This window comes from Pyrgilauda ruficollis, unplaced genomic scaffold (assembly GCF_017590135.1).
Source record: "Pyrgilauda ruficollis isolate IOZ18807 unplaced genomic scaffold, ASM1759013v1 scaffold21, whole genome shotgun sequence".
Classification (NCBI taxonomy): Eukaryota; Metazoa; Chordata; class Aves; order Passeriformes; family Passeridae; genus Pyrgilauda; species Pyrgilauda ruficollis.
The window spans coordinates 4,747,814-4,769,092 of record NW_024520318.1 but is presented as its reverse complement, the minus strand read 5'-3'; the positions used below and the strand labels follow the sequence as shown (position 1 = coordinate 4,769,092).

Below are 21,279 nucleotides of genomic sequence, written 5' to 3'. Positions count from 1 at the left end.
GCTGTTAAAGTGTTTTTCATCTGAAATGTCTTTAAATCACAGTGCTGCATACCTACCCAGGCTGCAGAGGAGAGACAGAGATGCAGCCTGAAGTGGGCACCGAATTGGAAAGTGTTCATGGACTGATTTGAGAGTAACTTTATCCATGAGGACAGTTTAGAGAAAATGTGTTATTAAAGTACTTTATTTCCATTTAGAGACTCACACAGGCATACACAGACAGTAGGTGGTGACAGCTGCTACCAGAACCATTTGTTATCTTACTTCTGTTCAGCTTTTGACAGTGTGAAATGAATATAAATGCTGAAAAGCTTTACAGAGGTGAACCAAACAATAAAAAGTAGGGGGGAATGAATTCTGGTTAGGTTACTTTAGGGAAGAGTTTTATTTCTGTTTATTCCTGAGGCATGGATATGTGCTGTGTTTCTAATACTGACAATGCTGCTGAGAGGATTCTTGGTGGAGTTTACCAAATCCACACCATCCTGAGATGGTGAGAGCTGGCCTTGAAGCTAACTTTAATATCATTTCCAGAACTGGCATGAAAATAGGACTTCAGCAAATTATTGCTTTTCCCTAATAATCTGTCCATCAAAATGGAGAGAACCTTTCACATAGTTTGCCTTAATAAAAGTGCTGGTGAGATATCTCTCTGTTTGGACTTAGCAGGAGCAAATCTCTTGGCATCAAAAGGATTAAATTAGTTGGCCTGAAATTATATTGCTTTTTCCAAGCAATCATGACAGCTCTCAGAATCTTGCTACAATATACTCACATCACACCAGCTGACAGTTGCCTCTAAAAAAATCCATTCATTTTGGCCAGCTCCTCCTGTGAACACTATCAACAGACTGATGCTCCTGTTTCAGAGTCCAAGAGGCATTTTTGAAATACACCCTATCAAGGGGAAGCCCTGGTCTCAGTTCTGACTTTTGTCGGATTGGTTCTCACATGGAGAATATTTACACCATTCTTGCCTTGGTTGCATCTCGGACAGAATGACAAATTTTGTCTTACAAGGGCAATCTATAAAGGAGATTTTGGTCTGTTGTACAGAATATAAAGTTCCTCAGAAACTACTGTAGTATATTGATTGCACAATATATGTTTCATTAGAGCTTGGGGTATTTTGGTTTTCTTTTTTTGCTTCTATGACTACTCCTCTTACCCTGACAAAATTGATATAACAGGAATTGTCCATAAAATAGGAATTGGTAACAAGAGGCACAGATTTATAGCTCAGCTCACAGATTAAACTGAAGTCAAGCAGATATTTTCCTAATATCTTTGTTCCTGATTTAATGCTTCTAAAGCAAAATATTTACTATATGAGAAAGACTTCAAAGTTTGCAGAGGGAGGGAGGTAAAACCTTTGTCTGAATTTGGGCCAATAAAACAGGAATGACTTGGGCTTAGGAGTGCTGCAGGGAACATCGTTAGCTTCTGTGGGAGGGAGAGATTCACGTCAAGTTTATTTTTATAAAGCAGCATCCACCTAGAAATGAGCACAGACTAAAATGCTATATCCTCTGAATTTGGTGGGCACTTGAAATCTCATTTTTGCAGAGTGCTCTTCGTTCCAAAAAGGCCAGAAATGTGATAGATAGGTAAAACCTATCAGCCTTTGGGGAGTATAATATTTGATTTTGAACTTCTATAACATTCTGCCCAACCTGGTCACCAAATCCCTTCTATGTCTCTCTGGTTCCTGCTGGTTGTAGCTGAAGGAATTTAAGCCTAGACACAGACAGGAACAAAGATAAAGCTCAGGGCCACGTGTGGAGGGCAGGCTGAACCCCAGTCCAGCAGGGGTGAGGGCAAGCAGCCTGGCAACCTCATCTGGCCAAATCAACACTCTCCAGATCCATGCTTTTCTGGAAAGCAGTGGATTTCTGAATAGAAATAAGGATCATTTCTCATAACTTAAAGCATATCTGAGGTATAGGTGGCTCCCAGCCAGTACTGTGTAAGTAATAATGTGCCCAAGATAGCAAATGTGTGTGTCCTGCACACACATCATTATTACAAAATCCAGTGCTAGCTCTGCAAGAGCAGCTAATATGCCAAAAATATCATAGGTATATATTTGAATTATCCATTGCAGAGCACGCTGCAGGAAGGCTAGTAAATTCAGTTCCTCTTACCTGCCATCTGCATTCATATTTAGGAGTGAATTATATGTTTTCAACACATTTTCTAGCAAGTTATTTACGCAAATCTCATTAAGAATAAAGACAGGGGTTCTATATACAATTCCTGATCTGCTGACTGAAATTGCATACCAAGATGTCAGTGTGACTTTGAACAGAAGCTGGAAAGCTGTGCTGCATGAAATCACATCACTGAGAGAAATCCCTCACACTTTTTATTCTCCTGTACTGACGTTTCTTTTCCCCTCTCCACTGAAACAAAACGACCATTAACCAATTCTTCGTTATGCTGGTTTCTTGCAGGATTTTTGATACTAGTGCCTAGTAGTGGTAAGGGCTGGATTACAGTTCAACATACAAAAAGCAGTTTGTTTTCAGCCCTGTGTGAAGCTCACTCTCAGGTTTTGAAAGTGATTTTCAGGAGTAGCCTTCCTTAGCAGACATTTTCTGGGACGCAGTCAGTGTTGGACTTGCCAGGTGCCTGATGTGAGATGCACTGACGTTACCAGGCTGATTACTTGGATGGCTCTGAAGTGAAGGCATCTGGTTAGAACTGCTGGCTAGTAGAAGAAAAGGCACTAATTAAATATTTCTTGCCTTTTCAGGTTTGTCCCTCTGATTAACCACTTTAAAAATCACTCCAGGGAAAGCCACACAGTTATCTTTAAAACAGAGAGGCATGATTAAACATTCCTTTGCTAACAGAAAAAATACTGAAGGAAAAGGAAAGCAGGCGGCTCCAGCAAGGCTGGCAGGTTTTTGCTGGATTCAAACTGGCTCTTAAGCCTTTCAGCCTGACTGATCTTGTGGAAGTTGCCAAAGAATCCCATTGCCATACACCATTTGACCAAATTTGCTTGTTTTCCCAAGATGATTTCACTGTCAAAATGTGTCTGTAGCCACAGATACAGATGGATAGCCAAGAGATGGATATCCATTGGCACCTCTTCTTTAGGGCAACCTGTATTGCTGAACTGAGCATACACCAAACCTATAGCAGTGATCAGTAAACTGGCCAGTTTCTGACCTTTGAGCATTTCACTTTGGTTTCAGTGAAAAAACCTCCAATGTGTCAATGTACACATCACCAGAGCTCTAATTTTAGTCTTGCAAATTACACATTGGGGGAAATTAGCTAGGAGCTACTGTGATGATCAGCATTTCCACTGGGCTTTCACCAAAGCCATGGTGGGTTTGAGAGATCTTTTCCTCTCTTTCTTATTAACTAATGACTGTGAGATCCTTACTCATGAAATTTCCCTGCCTGCTGCTGCCAAAATTCAAGCTATAATACCACAACAAATCTATGCTGAGGTCACAAGGTTACAGACTTGTTGTGTGACCTTTGAGAAAGCATTTTATCACAGGTGTTTACACAACTGTGGTTTCAGCAGTATATTTTTAGGGTCCTAATATTACAAGAGAAATCTCCTTTATCAGTGAAAGTAAAACATAATGAGTTCGTTTACCACTAATGCAAAAATTCCAGGTAATGCTTTCATTCCTTACCTTTCATTTATCCACTGGGTAACTCTCTGGATTCTCTTCTAAATGGTCTGCAGCAATCTTCTAAAGGATGTGTGTACACAGAACTTACACAGTGACCTCCAGCTGTAACAAAACCCCCTTTTTAAAATTAAACTATTTCTGGAAATAAATATTTCTTAATACTGCATGGACTACTCCCACATAGACTATGTCTGGAAGTAAAAAAATCCTGCTAGGTTTGCTAGCTATGGTAAAGAAGGAAATAAGATTATAGATTTCAAGTTATTAACCCCAGATTGGCTGTAAAACTTCAAATGCTTAAGTTGTTTGCTTCAATTTCATAGCCTCCACAAGCTTTAAGATTTTGGCAAGATTTCTACAGACCAAAAGTCCTAAGACATATCTGCAAATTTCCCAGTTTGGAATTAAAATAAATTTTGTCACATAATTCTGGGAGAAGAAAACCTCAATGGCACAAAATGGAGCTGTCTCTCCAAGCCCACAGCTAAATTGTGACAAGATCTTAAGGTATTCAGAGGAGTGTGATGGAGATGTTTTCACCTTCTGCTCAAAGCACTCCAAAACACCAACAGCACTTTTAAACTTCAAAGTTTGTGCTGTTAGACAGCAGACTACAGCAAGATAAAGAAAGGTTGGTTCTGCCAGGTGAAACATGGAAATTGCAGACAAATCTCATCCCTGCTCATTATGTCTGTGCATGGCACAGCCTTTCTTCCTCCCTTGCTCTCAGTCCAATGAGGTTTCCCAGGGTAACAATCTGTATCTACAGAAGCTCCTTTGGATCCTTAGGAAATTTCTCTTTTTATCTTCCCCTTTGAAACTCAGATTTGAGTCCTTCCACAGCTCTTCTCCACACCCCCCATGCTGCCAAACCCAGTTTGCTGTTTCCTTCCTAATTCCTAGTTCCTCCCAGGAGAACTTCCCAGATGAGCTTCCTCAGGTGCTTTCTGGCACAGTCTTTGCCTCACCCACCAAAAATACTCAGCCAGACTCAATATTCAGTGTCAGACAGGACAATGCCAGGGAAGAACAGTCCTTCCCCTGCTGTGTTGCCAAGTCCTTTTGTCAGAAGGGCCAGGGAAATGCAGTGATGGGTGGTGAAACACACATATACAAAGCATCACCTCCATCAGACCTTGGGAAATGGTGCTGTGCAGAGGTGGCTCACCCAACAGAAGCCTTTTCCAGTGCTGTCTGTATTGCTACCAAAAACAGTCCTTGCAGCAGTGAGCAGATGGAATTGTGCATCTCACTTACACCAGACACTATGGCTACTTTGTATGTTCATAACTTTTCTGCTTACTACAGAAAGAACCATTTCCACAAAACTAAGTTGGATCTTACTTTTGGTGCATGTTGCTGCTGTTTGTATGGAACAAGTGGGGAGCGATATCTCTCAAATGCATTGGATTACTGCAGAAATGCTACAGAGAAATCAGGAGAGGGGTTGGGATATGAAAAGTATAGAGGTGAGATGGTCGCAAACACAGGTGCATCCCTGTAAAATTATTACTCTGATTTTGGGAGATTAAAGATTGAGTTATTATTAGTTTCTTTAAACTCTTACTCTGAGATGTCTTAGAGAAGGCTTGACAGAACCCAATCTTCACTGTATTTATACATATTTTCTGAATCCTTATCTGTCCAGATATGGTTCAGAGAGACTCTGAGATGTCTTGGTTTTTGTCAGAGATAACTGAAGGGTTACCCAGGTCTAAACATAACTCTTCATATCAGCACCAAGGCTCGAGGAAACTCTGAATTGCAGCACTTTATATTGAAGGGATCCCTAAATGATTCTTTTCTTCTCACAATCATTCAAGAACTTGAAAGTCCAGAGAGAAGCCTCAAATCTCTCATTCCCATAAATTTAACAGAGGTCACAGCATGGCCAATTCAGCTGAAAAGTGTTATTACAGAAAAACTTGATGATACTTTTATGTTCACTGATGTGAACATAATTCTCTGGGTCTTTTAGCTACATATAGCCTGCCTTATCCACAGAGACACTTCAGCAGATATATATGGTACCATGAGCAGACTTAAAAGTGATGAATATTCTGATTTATAACTTCTACTGATAACAAGATGATAGAAAATCTTAAAAATATGGGTGTTATTATATACACTGTGTAACTTCACTCAGCAGATAAGGGATGGGAAATCAAAAACATTTATCACACCTGAACTGGGGGGACACTTCCTTAAATGACCCTTGTTGCCTGTAAAGGATTGAGCTGACCAATGGACAAAAATCTTAAATACAGGGTTAGCTCTGTAGGTGCCAAATGTGGATATGAATCTCCCACCCTTCTCAGTTCATAGGGACCACACACAAGGAGGAAAATGCATATATTGAAGAGCTTTTTATTCCTGACAGACTTAATCATCTAAAGAGATCTCAACCTGCTGAGTTGACATTGTACCTCCTAAAGATCAACCACTGGAATGTAACTACAGAGGCACAAGAAAGTAATTACTGTAAATAAATTTGTTAGGGATGAGGAGCTGGACAAACAGGCCAGATGCTCCTCCTTCCACTTCAAAGCTGTGGTGAGGGACAAAGCAGACCCAAGAGAGAACCCCTTGGCAATAATTCTAAAGCAGGTCCTCAGCATGATCCCAGAGTTTAAGCACACAGCCCAGATAAATATCACTTTGTTAATCTTCATTAGAAATCTACTTTTAAAGCTGATTTGCAGTGAAGTCACTTAGTCAGATGAAATCATTGCACACTAAACAATCCTGTTAGGGATGCTTATCCAAGCAAAGGGCGTTCAATTGCATTTCCATTAGCAGCACTATATGGTTATTGTCCTTAAAGACAGGGCTCTTAGACTTAATCTATTTTCTTAGAGCTGAATTTTCTCAAGAACTAAAAGTTAATTTTTTACTACTTTCTGGCAATACGAAATCAGGTCGCCTGCAGATCAATAAAACAGATTTGAGGACTGAAAGTGGCCCTGCCCACTCTGCCAGTGCTGAGAGCTCCCTGAAATTTTAAGAAGTTCTGGATTATCTAAGTTTAATGATGCACATTATTAAATAGAACATTATTTAATGAGAAAGTCACCAGCTGTGGTGAACAGCAGGTGATTTATCTATCAGGAAAAGAGTATTTTTTTCAACAGAAAATATGATGTTTCTCTCTGTTCAATTCTGTACAGCTCAAGAAGGAGGAAAGATGTTTGATCTCATCCTTTTTACTTTCTGTAGCAGTTTGCTGGAAGGACAAGTCCTCCCATTAAATGAGGAGGAGATTTTCTGCTTTCCTTGCCTTGTTCCATTCTCTGCCTTCCCACCTGTGGGACTAAGGCAGAGTTCACCAGTGCTTTGCTGATGTAAGGAAACAGCTCTGACTTCCCCTTCAACCTTGACCTGAAGACAGACACAGATTTGGGGAGCCTGAAGTTGAACATGAATTTTTGAAAATAGGAAAGAAAGTCTATCTTTCCCCAACAGCTTTTTTTTTTTTTTTTTTAAGATTTTAGTGTATTCTCTGCTTTCTTGTCTATGTCTCCTGGGAAGATCACACCATATTTTGTGTTATGTTCCAATATATTTGCACTGATTTCTCTAGTTGACTTTAATTAAAGCCAAGGTATATTTTACTTCAGTTTTCTCCATTTATCAGTTACACAAAGTGCTTCTAGCTAAGAAATGGTGTCTTATAACATTATAGTGGCTTCGTTTCTTGTACAGCCTTGCTCTAAAGGCATTGCAGTAGATGATCCCTTGAAGACATCTCCAGATGATATTTCCACTCTAGCCACTGATATTGAGGCAGAGCTTCTAATCTGCTTCTTGGAAACTGGGGAAGCCTGGTATCGCTATGGAATCATTCACACAGGTGAAAATAAATATTGATTTGATACACTGTTAGGCTGAAAGCAAAAATTAAGCAAAGCCTATGAATAAATCTTGTGCAGGAGGGATCAGTCTAATAATGAGAAAAGAGGGATCAATAAAACACAACTTTCCCATGGCACTGGTGCTTAGATTGGACTGATTCTCAGAATTTGAGACACTCAGCCACAACAGCCGTGTATACATTACTGTTCTGACAATGCAGAGGGGAAGGATATTGTAGGAAAGACACATCCATAGTTTGTGGCACACTTAAGACTGAAGTTAGACATATGCAAACATGCCCAGCCTCATATGACAATAACAATATTATGAGCACTTGATCTCCTTCAAGCCAGATTAGGCCAGGGATGGCTTCAAATTATTTCCATTGCATAATCCCTCATGGGCTCACTTGTGATCCACATCAAAGACCAGCACTACCCGCAGTGCAGAAAGAAGCCAGAAACAAAACTTGCACATGGTGGAGATAAAATTCCCATTAGTTTCAGATGAGTTAGGATTTCACTGGGTTTGTGCTGCCTTTAATTAGCAATCAGGCACAACAATCATTTCTGTGTGCACATCGTGCCAGCAAACACTTCATTACTGAGGCCTCTGCTCGTTTATTCCCATGTTTGAGATGTATTAAGATGGACACTGCAATTAGTGAAGGGTGAGGGTTCCTTCATGCAGCCATCTCAAATGAGAGCAGCCACAGCAGCGTGGTTGCAGCAGAAGAGGAGGCATAGGAGGCTCCTGGCAGAGGGGAGGGATAACGTGTGGGGTGCAAACACCACGGTGGCAGCAGGTTCATTTACCCACACAGGCAGCCATGGCATGTCTGAGCATCCTGACAGGATGTCTGAGCATCCTGACTCAATGCCAAGGTCCTCAGCTCCCATGCCCACCCCTTTCCCAAGCAGTTCTGGCTTGGAAAGCCATGCCTACCTGCACATGTTGTGGGTGTACATCCTTCAGATACTCCCAAGCAGAATTCTGGGCTGGCAACATTAATGCCCAGGAGCAGTCAGAAAGCAACAAAAACTGTGCACCTTGTGCAAATTAAAAACCAGCTGTGCTTTTTCATGGTTTCCAAAGAAAAGGGAAAAAAAAAAACAAAAACAAAACCATATAAGGTTTGAGGGGACTCCCAGTTTTGGAGAAAATTATAAGTATTGCTCTCTTATTCTAACTGTGACTTCCAAGAACACTAAAAAGCAAAAGCCATTTGGACAGTAAAATAGAACAGGAAATAATTTTTTTTACCTCATTTAATTTATCTTGATTTCAAAATGGTAAGATGAGACGACCCCAGTGCTACAGAAAGTAAAGCCTATCCAGAACTGCTTTGGTTTCTATTTTTCTGACACAGTGAGAAAATAAATGCAGTCAGATGGAGATGACTGGAAAACTGAAGGAGGGAAACATTTTTCACTCTTTTCCTTATCTCTAATTCTTAGATATAATCACACCAATTTGTTCTTAACTCCTTTAGTTACACAGCACAAGGAAAAGTGGCAATCAGTAACGCCTATTTTCAATAAAATTCATTTAATAACTTGAAGAATGGGAAGAAGTCTATTGATCATAGTGGGCACATTTTATAATGAAGGAACTGATACAATAGCAAAAAATATTCTGAGACATAATTAGCATAGACAGAACCTGAAATACAACCAATTGCTATGTTTAAAAAAAAAAAAAAAGAAAATATTAAATTACTCTGAGCTGCCCTGCTAAAAATAGCTTCCTGCCATCAGTTAACTAGTGCATATAGAATTTTTATTCCCATTGAGTTTTTATGTCATCACCACATTGTAATGGTTTGCTGGTAATCCTTTGGCATTAATCATGAATTCAAATTAAAATATTTGTTCCTGCATTTATTTGCATTTACTGAGCTATTCTTTCTTTAATTTCATGTAAATTTCACAGCTCCTGCATTCATTTTGGAAGCCCTGTTAACAAAGAATCAGCTTTAATATTCTCCCCAACAGTGGTATCAAATACACAGTAGTGGGTTTTGCTACAGAGAAATCTTATAAAACATCACATCTACGGAAACAGAAAACAGAACAAAAAATTAAGGATCTCAGTTTTAAAGGGTTCATAAACAGGCATCTGTAGGGAATAGCTTTCCTCTTCTTAAGAAAGGGAGTCCAAACTACAATCATCAGTTTTAGGTCCTGGATGGGAAGCCAAGTCTGGGTCCTCCTAAAAAGTGGAAATTGTCTTCTCTGATTTCTTAATATTCAAGGCTGCCTTTAGCATCTCTGATACAATTGAGGACACTGGCTGATCATTTGTCAGGCTGATGCAAAAGTTTTACCCTTTGTGATCAAAAACTATTAAAACCACTTCTCATCCATCACAGCTCTGAGGAAACCTGCCATGGATTGACCTCACCAAGCAACATTTGCTGCAGCCTACCTGACCAGCGCTTTTCATCATAAGACAGCCATCAAAATAATTCCTAACTTGCAGTCTGAAGCCATAAAATGAATCACACGATATTTACGTGCCCTGTGGTCCTTTTGGCCCAGGCATTATGGCATACCAGGGTTTAATGATCTTAATAACCCCATATGGCTTGCTGAGAAATTAGATTTTCCCTTTGGTTGCAGAAGGCAATTTTCAATTATAGCAGATGGCAAAACAGTGAAGGTCTGAGAAGTCAAGAACTGACTAAGAAACCTCAGATTAGTGCTTAGGCCTTATGTTGCTCAGCCTAATAATGTCAGTGGTTGAATTTTTTGCCCCAGATGGAAACAGCCTTGAAGCAGAGCACAGCATTTCAGCAGAACAGTCCCCCAGTTCCACCTGCTCTTCAGAGGGCAGGCACAACAGAACCCAGCGAGCCACAGGACAGCACATGGGAAAACAACCCTTGGTGTTTCACATGCACAGCTCAGCAATCATTAAGACTCAAATTTATTGGAAATTGGAGAGAGCCATCCGAAACTCTGTGACAGCTGAAGAGGGAGGTTCTTCAAAAGATAAGAAACCCTTTCAATGAGATTTTATATCCCCTTATAGGTTTTTGGGTTTTGGTTTTTGGGTTTTTTTGTTTATCTCGCCTTTTCACCCTCTGAGCAAGATCAAGTAAATCTGCATTGAGAGCCTTGCTGTCTGCACCTGGGACAAATCAAACAGAACCTTTCTATTGGAAAGATGCTTTTTGCCACTGCACCTGGTGCCCATGGCACACACGGGACTCCTCTGGGAATCAGCTGGCCAGCAGGAGAAAGAGGCTGCTCACCATGGGCTGGAAAGTGACACCTCTTCCCAATGGGATTGCTCTCTTGCCATGGAAGCCCACAGCAGGTGGTGGGAGGTGCACTGGAAGTTCCACCTGGAAGGATGTTTGTGACCTGCCTCCTACCAGAGCATACCTGGACCTCACTCCCTGTCCTCCTTCCCTTGATCTGGAAATTGTGGATGTAAGGGTTGAGGGGAGGAAGAGGAAGCAGATTTTATAACATGTTTCTTCAGTATTACCTCTAGATCATGCCTGGAAAATATGTTCATGGTAAGGAGGAGTGTTTTAAGGAGCTATTTAAGATCTTTAGGGGTTAGCAAAGATTTCCCTGTGTCCTTGCAGACTCTGCTCCACAGCACGACCCGCTGCCAATTCTCTCCCTCCCTCCCAGAAAGGCTATGCACAGAGAATGCAATAAATCTGCAAAGCTTTTTTCTGCTCTGCCTTTTCATGTGTTCAGTGGAAGGCAGGGCTCTCTAATGCCTCTTGCACAATTCATAGGGAGACACATGAAGTAGAAAATAGCACCTCTGTTAAGTAGTACACGATTGCTTTAGTGATGAGTTAACAGAGGGAATCTCTTCTGGAGGCACAGTGGGGGAAAAGTCTAAAACAGCTGAAGGTTCACAGATTTACTTTTAAATCCTCTGCATTTTTCCCAGTGACTTTTCAAACTCAAAAGGTCTAAAATAATTACTAGTGATCAAGCTTCATGCACTATATGTCAGAAGAAAAGACATCTCAAAAGATATCAGATCTTGGTCATTGTATTATAGACTGGATCAGCCAGGACCCTTTAACCCAGATTATTCAAAATTTCAGAATAAAAATTCAATATTCAGCTACTTCTGCACTCCCTAGCTTCCTTATTTTGCACCTTTAATATAGGACTGTATTAAAGTAACTTGAGAATGGAATTCTAGTGAAATATTAAATAATCAAAAATAAATAATGCAATGATGTGATGATACAGTGCTGGCAGTGGGCATTAAAATGGAGGCAGAATAGAAGAGGAGCTCTAGGAAAACAGAGATTTTTAGGCTGAAACAGAAAAACAAGAAATGTAGTGACTGATATTCCTAATCTGTGGGAAGTCTGTACTGCAAAGTATACTTTGCTCTAAACTGCTCTCCTAATCTTTTTACCCCTTTGAAAAGGGAACAAAAAGAAAGAGAAGAATTAGCAGCACCAAATTTCTTCAGCAATTGTATTAGGCATATTGCAATATACATAATAGATGAGATATTATTAATATAAAGCTATTCCATTGAGATACTCTGGATAATGTAAACTAGAAGTGCTCTTAAAAAATAATTCCTTCTCATGCAGCATTTCAAATATTTCTATGTACTTCAATTTTTTATTATTTTTTAAATGAACACCATTGGACTCTCTGGATTCTGATTCTCAGCTCTGACTCGTATTATTTCCAGGCTGACGTATCACTGGCATGGTTCTTATTTTATGGGCTGCGATTTTGCCCTTTGTGGTAAAAGGCTACATTCCACTTGACTTTGATGATGCTACTTTGCAAAAACTTTTATCTGCACAACTCGTGGTGGGATCCTATTAAGAAAATGCACATTTGGGGGGTAAAAAAAGCCTGGAAGACATACAGCTCCTTGTAGAAAGAAAACTCTGACAACATTGAACATGACAGCAGTGCTAATGGTGTCAGGAAGTTTGGTGGCACAGCTGGAAAACAAGAGGGCAAAACATTATGAGAACAAGACAGGGAACGCAGAGTATCTCTACTTGTGCTAAGATGTTTTGGGAGCTTTGAAACAAGATATTTCTAAATATCTTTTTGTTCTGGACCAGAGAACATTCTCCTTTTTACCACCTTCACAGCTCAGGAATTGAGACCTGTATGGCACATTTATCTTATGCTTGCAATTCAAAGCAAATTGCTGCTGCAAAACCTTTTAGCATGGCAGTTATATTTCACTTCACTGACAGAGAAAAGGCGTTGTGTGAAACCTTTTTTGGGAACCCACACTTCCTCCCTTCCTGTCTGTTTAAATATGAAAACATCATGAGATGGTTTTTTCTGTGCACTGACAGTCCTTGCCCATAGATGTCATAACTGCATTCATTTCTGATGGGTTGTGCAAAAAAAATAAAAAATAAAAAAATAAAATTCCAACTGCACAAAGACATTTCAAGCACCCTCTCTCAGTGTGAGAGGATCTGGTTCTCTTCCTTCATCCACCCAGGACTGATAGAAGCTTTTCTGTCTGTTTTGTTCAGTGATGATGATTATATTAAAAGGGATTCCTAGTAATTTATCAGATTACCAGACACTCATTCAGGACTCTGCCTAATTTGCCTGGATAAATGTTGTTGCTTTTGCAGATACGTCTGCCAACCAATCCTGGCCCCTTTGTCCTCCAGCTTTTCTCTCTATAATCCAGATGTTATCTGATTTTGCATGTCCCTTCTTTAAAAGGACTGGCCAGGGCAGGGAGGGGAGGGCACTCCCTCCTTCAGGGACCAGGGGAAAAACATCCCCAAGTCCAGAGCAGGATGGGCACAGTCCCTGCCAGGCATTTGGTGGCAACAGAAAAGAAACTCCCCACGGACCAATGGTCCTGACATTGTCCAGGTACCAAGAGGCTGAAATCAAGCTTGGGAGAAAGGCCCTGCTTCCCTCGTGTGTCTTCTTGTGGCTCCCCTCATCCACTTTTCCCTCTAGCTGCTAATCCCCAGCAGCACCAAAACCACCTCACTCTTGTCCTCTGGCAGAGACAGTTTATGCTCTTACAAGCCAACCAAATATTTTCAGCACTTCCAGTTCCATCAGGGAGGGTTTTCCCCTCTTCAAGACATCATCTTTGGTAAACCCTCACACAGAAGAGGGATGCTCACAAGTTTTGTGTCTCCAAGACACACCCCTTTTAATTCCCTACAAAAGCACTGGGAAGAGAAATGGTTTGGGACACAAAAGCTGGCTATAAATAAACATACATCCATGAGGTCCTCAAATAAAACTTAAAGAAAACATCAACATTGCTCCACATGCAAATTGCAGAAAAACACAATGACGTTGATTCCTGACTGCAGTGGGGTTCAGGAATTTGGCTGTCTCTGGTAGGGCTGAACTCTCAAACCTGCCCTTGGGATCACAGAACAGAGCACAGCAGACTCCAACAGATGAAAGACTAGAACTACACAGCACACAGTAATCTGCCTGCCATGGAGATGAAACAAGGAAAAAGAAGAATGTTGAAGTTCAGTGTAATTACACAGGATTTGTCAGGTTCATCCACGGGTATATTGAGGCTGGATCACCAGCTGTACTGATTGACAGTGTTCACTGAAGAGAAGAGCACTGTATTAATCTACAGCAGCTGCAGACATGGCTCTGCTGAATGCTGCTTGACTCATTTCTTGCACAGACATTGTCTTTAAGGTGGTGAAGAAGAGCTCAGTGACTGCCTTTGTGCAGTCCCTCGTGCCAGCAACACGTGGATGTGCAGCCTGAACAAACACCCATCCCTGCAGCAGCACAGGCTGCATTGGAATTGCAGTTTTACTTTGTTAAATCCCCTAATTCCTCTCTAACAGTCGATTAGCCTCAACTATTAAACCCCACAGCATCTCAGGAAAGTATGGATAACTACGAAAAAGAAAAGGCTGCTACTCTTATAAAGAAATAATATCCACAAACCAACCAGCTTTTACTCACAGTTCTAATAAGAAAAATTAGTTTATCTGATGGAGCAGTGAAGTGCATTTTTTCACTTGTTTCATCTATAAAATCATTATTGACTTTTTCTTGGCCTGCAAAGGCCAAACACAAATGATGTGGTGGATCACAGCAGAGACAATTCTTCAGGTCAGTCAGATTAGAGTTAAACCCCAGCTGCATTTGGGAAGAAATTAGACAGAGACTATGCACCTTAGAAAAAAAGGCATTGTGATTTCCAGCATCCAGTTTTGATGCAGCAATCCAGGTTTCTTGACACATCAGTTCTCCTAACACTGGGCAGTGAGATTGAAAGGAAAACCTGGAAAGAAAACTGCAGAGTGATGTGTCTTTGATTTGCATACTCCAATTGCTGTGGTGGGGAGCGAGTTGAAGCCTTCTTCCCTTCTCCTCACAGTTTGAAAAAAGATAATAGTACAAACCCTGTATTATTTTTAAGAGAAGCTGTCACGATGAAAAAATGAAAACCTCAAAAAAAGGCTGATATACAGCATTACTTAAAGACTGTTTTGTTGAGAAAAACTGACCAAATGATTTACGAAAGGCTTTTAACAGGGCAGTCTTTGGATTACAGTGAAGATGAAAAATAAATGAAAATCTATTTCAAGTTTACTTTAGCCCAGTCATTTGACAGATGAGGGCAAAACCTGGCAAGAACACAAGTTTTAATCTTCAGATGTAGTGACTTTATTTGCAGTTTTGCCGATTAAAGTTTTCTCAGGGCAAAATAAGAGCTTTTTCAGAGCATTTCCAGATGTTTTGTGTTGAAAATACTATTTTTTTTCCTAAATTAAGCTCCCATGAAAGGCACATGAGTTAAAAGACCAAAGATGTTTCTGCTCATGGCACAAATCTCATATAGACATTGTTCTGACTGTGCTGCAACCACTGTGTCCACCACCTTCCTCCTTCCCCAATTCTCCTTTCGAGCCTCACTCTTGAAACTCAGCCCTCCTAATTAATTACTGGATTAACCAGCCTAGTACCAAGATGCTCATGGCTGGAGGTGGATCTTTGAGCATGGGCCCATTCTCAGTATGCCCAGCCTGGCATATTTCTGCCTGGCCAGATGGGTCCACCATCTGCTCCTGTTTGAAGGAAAACTTCCTGCAATTAGGGTTTTCCTCTTAACCTTTGTTTGGACAATCCTTTGCTTCCTCTTTCCATTATTTTTTTTCCTTTGCCTTTTCACCAAAATCACCTGAAGCACATCAGATTTAAAAAGCAAAGTGGCAGCTCCTCACAGTTTTGGTGCCCACCTGGCATGAAATGAGCCCTGGTCTGCACAAAGGCCACTGGTCTGGAGCAGCCTCAGCACAGCAAAGGGCCACTTTGTGGGAAAGCAGGAACACAGCAGAAATTATTTCTAGTCTATAGGCTTCAGAGAGTGTAGCAAAATCAATCCTAACACCAGGAGTCAAAGGTAGCCTTCTGCTGTTTGCTCAAGCTATTAGGGCTTGCTATATTATTTTTGAGTATAGAATTTATAGATCGAGACCAGCAGTTGATCTCTTCGAGACAAGTAAAAAATAATATATAAAGATGGAAAAATGGAGAGCTGATATCTAATCCTATGAAAATCTGCCACAGTTCTATATTTATGATAAGCCTATCCCAGCATATCCTGCTCAAAGTCGTACAGAAAATGTGTTGCTAACTACCAGGGAATCATTGATTTTTTAATTTTTCCCCTCATAGTGCTATTGCTTATCTGTGGTAGAAGCCATAACTTGGAGAGGAGGGGTAAAATTTAAAAAAAATAATAAAAAAATCAATATTATCATTATCAAGTGGTGACTACAGTTTATAGCAGCAATAATCTCCTTTGAAACAGCTTGCAGAAGTGCCAGTTGTCATCTACATAAGTATTACTGGTTTGGCCAAGTTATTAAATACAGATATTATTTGATGTTTTGGTCATTTTGATTTGGTGACCATCAATATTGCCCAAACCTCACACCTAAACCATATTTGGCCGAGAGCTGCAGTATTTGCTGTTGGCATTCTCTTTTCATTAGTGCTGAGAGTGATTCATTCCCTCATTAAGAGCAACTCATTTTTAACATCCTGTGCTGTTTCTTGCATTGTGTATTAGTGGAGTGCTCAGATGTGCCCCCAGTCACTAAGTTCTGTGCTTCCTCCAGTAATGCCTGCAGTTATGAGATCATTTGTCACTGGTGTTCCACACACACACGCCTTCTCCCCAGCGAGGCAGCTCCTGCAGGGTGATGCTTTCTCTCCAAACAGTTTTCTGAGCATCTTTTTCACATGTTGAAAGCACAGCTCTGAGATGCCACACCAGATTAGGGTGGTCTTTAGCAGGACTGGATCTCCAAGGCACAGAGCAGCTCTGCTCAGACAAAGTTTACTGTGCCAAAACAGAAATATTCTTATTTATTCAATGACTGGCAAATGCAAATGTAAACAGTCAGAGCTTCAGGCCTTCTCCTGTGTGCCTTGGAGAAAACCTGCAGAGTTAATTTGATTCACAGGTCTGTGGTACTTTGGAGGTACTTTTAGGTTTTAACTTATTTTAAAAGCTCCATCTGAAGGCCACAGGCATGCAGGTCACAAGTGTTGAATACATAGAGAAGAGTGTTGGTCTTCTAAAATGTTCTGTGTGTTCTCATAAATGAGAATTCATGACTGAATGTGTTTGCATCTATATTTATATCATAATTTCAAGAGGATGAATGACGATTTGGTTAGGAAAAGGATTAGGTCTGTGATTATTAATATACTGAAATCATAAAGGCAGTAGTTTTTTCTATTACCACGATATTCAAAACTTTCACTGAGGAAACATGAGCTGGTTTGCAGGCTTTCATTGTATCAGAATGTAGTGTTAATCTCTTTGCTGAAGTCCTAATCTGTCATTATGTGCTTTTTAAAGCATGTATGAAATGATAAATACTAAACTTTGCATGTTAGAACACCATCTGTTTAGCTTTCTTCCAAGGACCAGGAGAAGTGCTGCTGACCTGAGAATCCAGTCCGTTCTTGGAGATCTCACAGGTGGAACTAATTGGATGTAGAAGGAGCTGTCACTCCTGCCCTCCCCTTGCTCCCATCAAAAGGCCACCCTGCCTGCCAATCTAACTGCTGAGCTTCTATTTTTATCCTTTCATCTTTTCTGATATTGACTTAAAGCCTGTAATTTGTTACACCTGGAACTGCATCTATTAAAGTTAAGGTCTAAGAAACATGCCGAGGTCCACCCACGTAGAACCTATCACTTGTGCAGAAAGTGTTTCAGAGTCTTCCAAGTTAACACTAAATACATTCCAGATGCACATTTTCTCCAGGTAGATGGGTCAGGCACTTGCCACTCATGTTTGCAGAGGCAGGGCTTTACATCAAGTTGTGCTGCACCAATTTTGATTACTACACGCTAAAAGCAATATAAAATATTACCACAGGATTTTTTTTTCCCCTAGAGCAATACACAAAACCCTAATGAAATTGCATTTATAATATAACCTCAATAAAAATTTGAATAATGCTTGTTCCTCTGTCACAGCTGTTAAGAGAAAGAGCCCATATTGCATTTGAGACAGTGTGGAGCTGTATAGAATAAGTACATACAGTATGTGTCTTAAACTGTGACTATCAGGAGCTTTTAATGATTTAAGAAATAAAAATTTAAACTTATTTGTTTCTTATCCTTAAAAGGAGCATTATTCTGAACCCAGTCTCTCTCCAGAATCACCTACACCAAGCTGCTTGCTCTTGGTGCTTACAGAGAGATTCTGAAGCTGCAAATCACACTGCTTGTGGCTCTTGAATGGATTCTCTCCATCCCTTTCATTCCAGCTCTCAGTAGTAAGGCTGTCATCCTAGGTCCAGGCATTTCCAGAATCAGTGGGGGTTTTGGGCTGGCTTTGTGCAAATGATCAAATCCTCCTGGTTGTCATAACATGAATAATCCTAATTACATCCCCAGTTGTGATTAGGCAAATGCTTGTAGGAGCATTCACTCATTCTTGGGCACTGGTGTGAGCCCTGATCAGGTCCCAGAGCTGTGCTGGATAAAAGTTACACCCACACAAGCACCTCCCTGGTTTCCCTGGAACCCTGGGCAGATGCTCAGATGTGCTCCAAGTGGAGGGTGGAGAGAGAGGGGAAAAAAAAATAAAAGAGAGAAAAAAATAATCAAGATCTCAGGGTACACTGTGGTATGCTGCAAAATTTAGCCTGTGTGCAGCTGAAGAGATTGCTGGTGTGAATGGGAACTGCTGGCAGGAGGAAAGCCTGCAAGAGGAAGCTCTGCTTGTGTGCTTCCACTGCTGCTGCCAAAAAAACCTCCAAGTTTCACCATGCAACAGAAGTTTTTAACCACCTAAGATGCTTAAATGAAAGAGAAATGCATGAGGAAAAGCAGCAGTGATTTGCTATGTATCACCATTACTGCTAACATTAGACACTTACAAGGGACTTTCAGCTGAAGACCACAAGGTATACCACAAAATATTTCACAAATCATTAGGTAACTAATGGCAGAGCAGCCAGTGTGAATTAGGGAAGAGACTGAAGGGGTCACTTTGCTCATCCTTTGAGATGGATGCTGGTGGTGCAGCTCTGAAGCCACTAAAACAGCAGCAAAACAGCACAGGGAGTGGAATAAGACTTTATCCAGGCAGACAAGCAGACTTGCAGAGAGGATTTGGGAAGATGAACTTCAATTTTCCATGTGGGACTTCAGCCAAAGGCTCCAGGACAAGCACTTTTCCTTCAGCAGGACACACACTGAAATTATGTCAAAGTAATCTCCCCTGGCTTTCACTCAGACAGAACAGGCAGAAGAAATCACCTCCCCAAGCAAGAAACACAAAACACTTTTTCTAAATTTCTCAAGAAATGCAGTTTCAGATACATCTGGAATATTTCCCCTGACCATAAACCCACCCAACCTTTGTTCTTTAATCTCAAAACACAGCTCAGTATTCAGAAAAAGCTGTTTCCAAGCTAAGAAAGAGAAACATTTTGTTGAAAGAGAATAAAGTGTTGTGATTGTTATCAGTGAGATGCAAAAGGAGATCTGGGAACTATCTCTTCTTCCTGAAATCTTGCTGATGTGCTGATTCAGACAGAAATTGTCATCTACTGAATTATCAACAGGTGAGGCTCAGCCAGGTGTTCCAGAGCTCTGTTAGGACCATATGTTGCTTTGTGACAGGTGGGGAATCCTGCCTGGGATGCTTCCAAACCCCCAAATTCACCAGTAGCCCAACAGATGAAGTGAAAAAGGGGATTTGTTTGGGGTGCTGGGAAGGAAATTCAGGTTTTCCCTTTAAAGTCAGCTTGAAGATGTTTAAAAATAGTACAAATAATAAATGGAGGGTTTTTTTCAAAATATGCTTTCAAAGACTGAGCTTTCTTGAGAAGTAATACAAATACATGGGCATATTTAAGAAGATGATATGAACAGAGAAGCTGTTCATAAATATGATTTCAAAAATGAATATAAATTTGTGGTTGGTGTCACTGCAGATAAGGAATCAGTAAATTTACTACATCAGCAGGCACGAGGGAACACTGTCAGCCTTTTTTCCCCACATTGAGTAGCTTTCAGGAAACTAGATGATTTTCAAGGAGATTATGTATTTCGTAAAGGAGAGGAACATTCTGACAGACTGACTCCAGCGTGGTTCCAAAAGCAGTGACTGTAGCAGTACTCAGAGTTTAGCCTAGTTTAACATAGTGTTATAGCAACTGTGCAGAGCTGCTTCTGCAGATTGTGTTAAACTAAGCTTAGCACCACTTCTGTCATCTCTCTGGAGTCACTGGGCTCAGTCAAACCCTGCTCATGGTGCAGAGTGTGCTCTGCTCATCACAGACAGCCCATGCCATGGGGACACTCAGTCACACTTCTGGAAATACAAACCTGGGCATTGTTAGCATAAGCCATTATTCACAGAACTCACAGAACCACCAGGTTGGAAGAGATCTTCAAGATCATCCAACACCTCAGCTAAACCCTGGCACCCAGTGCCACATCCAGGCTTTGTTAAACATACCCAGGGATGGTGACTCCACCACCTCCCCGGGCAGCTATTCCAGAACTTTATCACTCTTTCCATAAAAAACTTTTTCCTAATATCCAACCTGTATTTCCCTTGATGCAGCTTGAGACTTTATTTCTGCCTGCCTTTTTTTTTAAATGAGAAACTGGTCATTCTATTCCTTTTCCTGTTCTTGGGTATCCCTTGCCTTCCCACCCCTCACATGGATTTTAAGTACCTGCACAGAGGCACCCCCAGAGCAGTGCAAGGGGGAGAGAGCAGCAGTGGCTGGTTGGGAGCAGCTCAGCTTGGCACAAACACCACAGATACTCACATTTGACTCAGCCTACCCATCAAGCTGAGATCCCCTGAGATTTTGTCTCTGAAGACATGCCAGACCGAATTCTCTGGTTCAGAGAAAGTCAGAGTTTAGAGAGGGGTCAGCTGTAATTTAAGCCTCTCTCAAAGTCCTCTGAGTGCAGCTTTCACTCACACAGCCCAGGACCAGGAGAATAAGCACAGGAAGGAGCCTAAATGCAAGGAGGTCTGAATTAATTAAAAACTGATATCTGCATGAATTCTGAATTTTGTCAGCTGCTCAGGGATGCCTCTGGGATAGCACAGGGATGGGATGCCCCAGGCAGAGTGCAGCCTAAGGCCATTTGGCACCGCAAGGCAGTCCCAGAAACGCCACTGTGGGGTCACAGCATCTGCAAACAATTCCAAAGCGCTGCAACCACTTTCCCTAAAGTGCCACTTAGTAAATATTTTTCCCCTCTTTTTGTATCTCTCATGTTGGAA

General features: G+C 40.9%; 1 protein-coding gene across 1 annotated transcript in view; it reads left to right on the top strand.

Moving 5' to 3' along the window:
* The window catches only part of SPATA16 (spermatogenesis associated 16), an 82,062-nt gene that overhangs the window by 25,171 nt on the left and 35,612 nt on the right, over window positions 1–21,279 (top strand). The window contains 2 exon segments of the mRNA XM_041467997.1: window positions 7,342–7,483; window positions 18,149–18,233. Of these exon segments, the coding sequence (XP_041323931.1) occupies window positions 7,342–7,483; window positions 18,149–18,233 (227 nt within the window).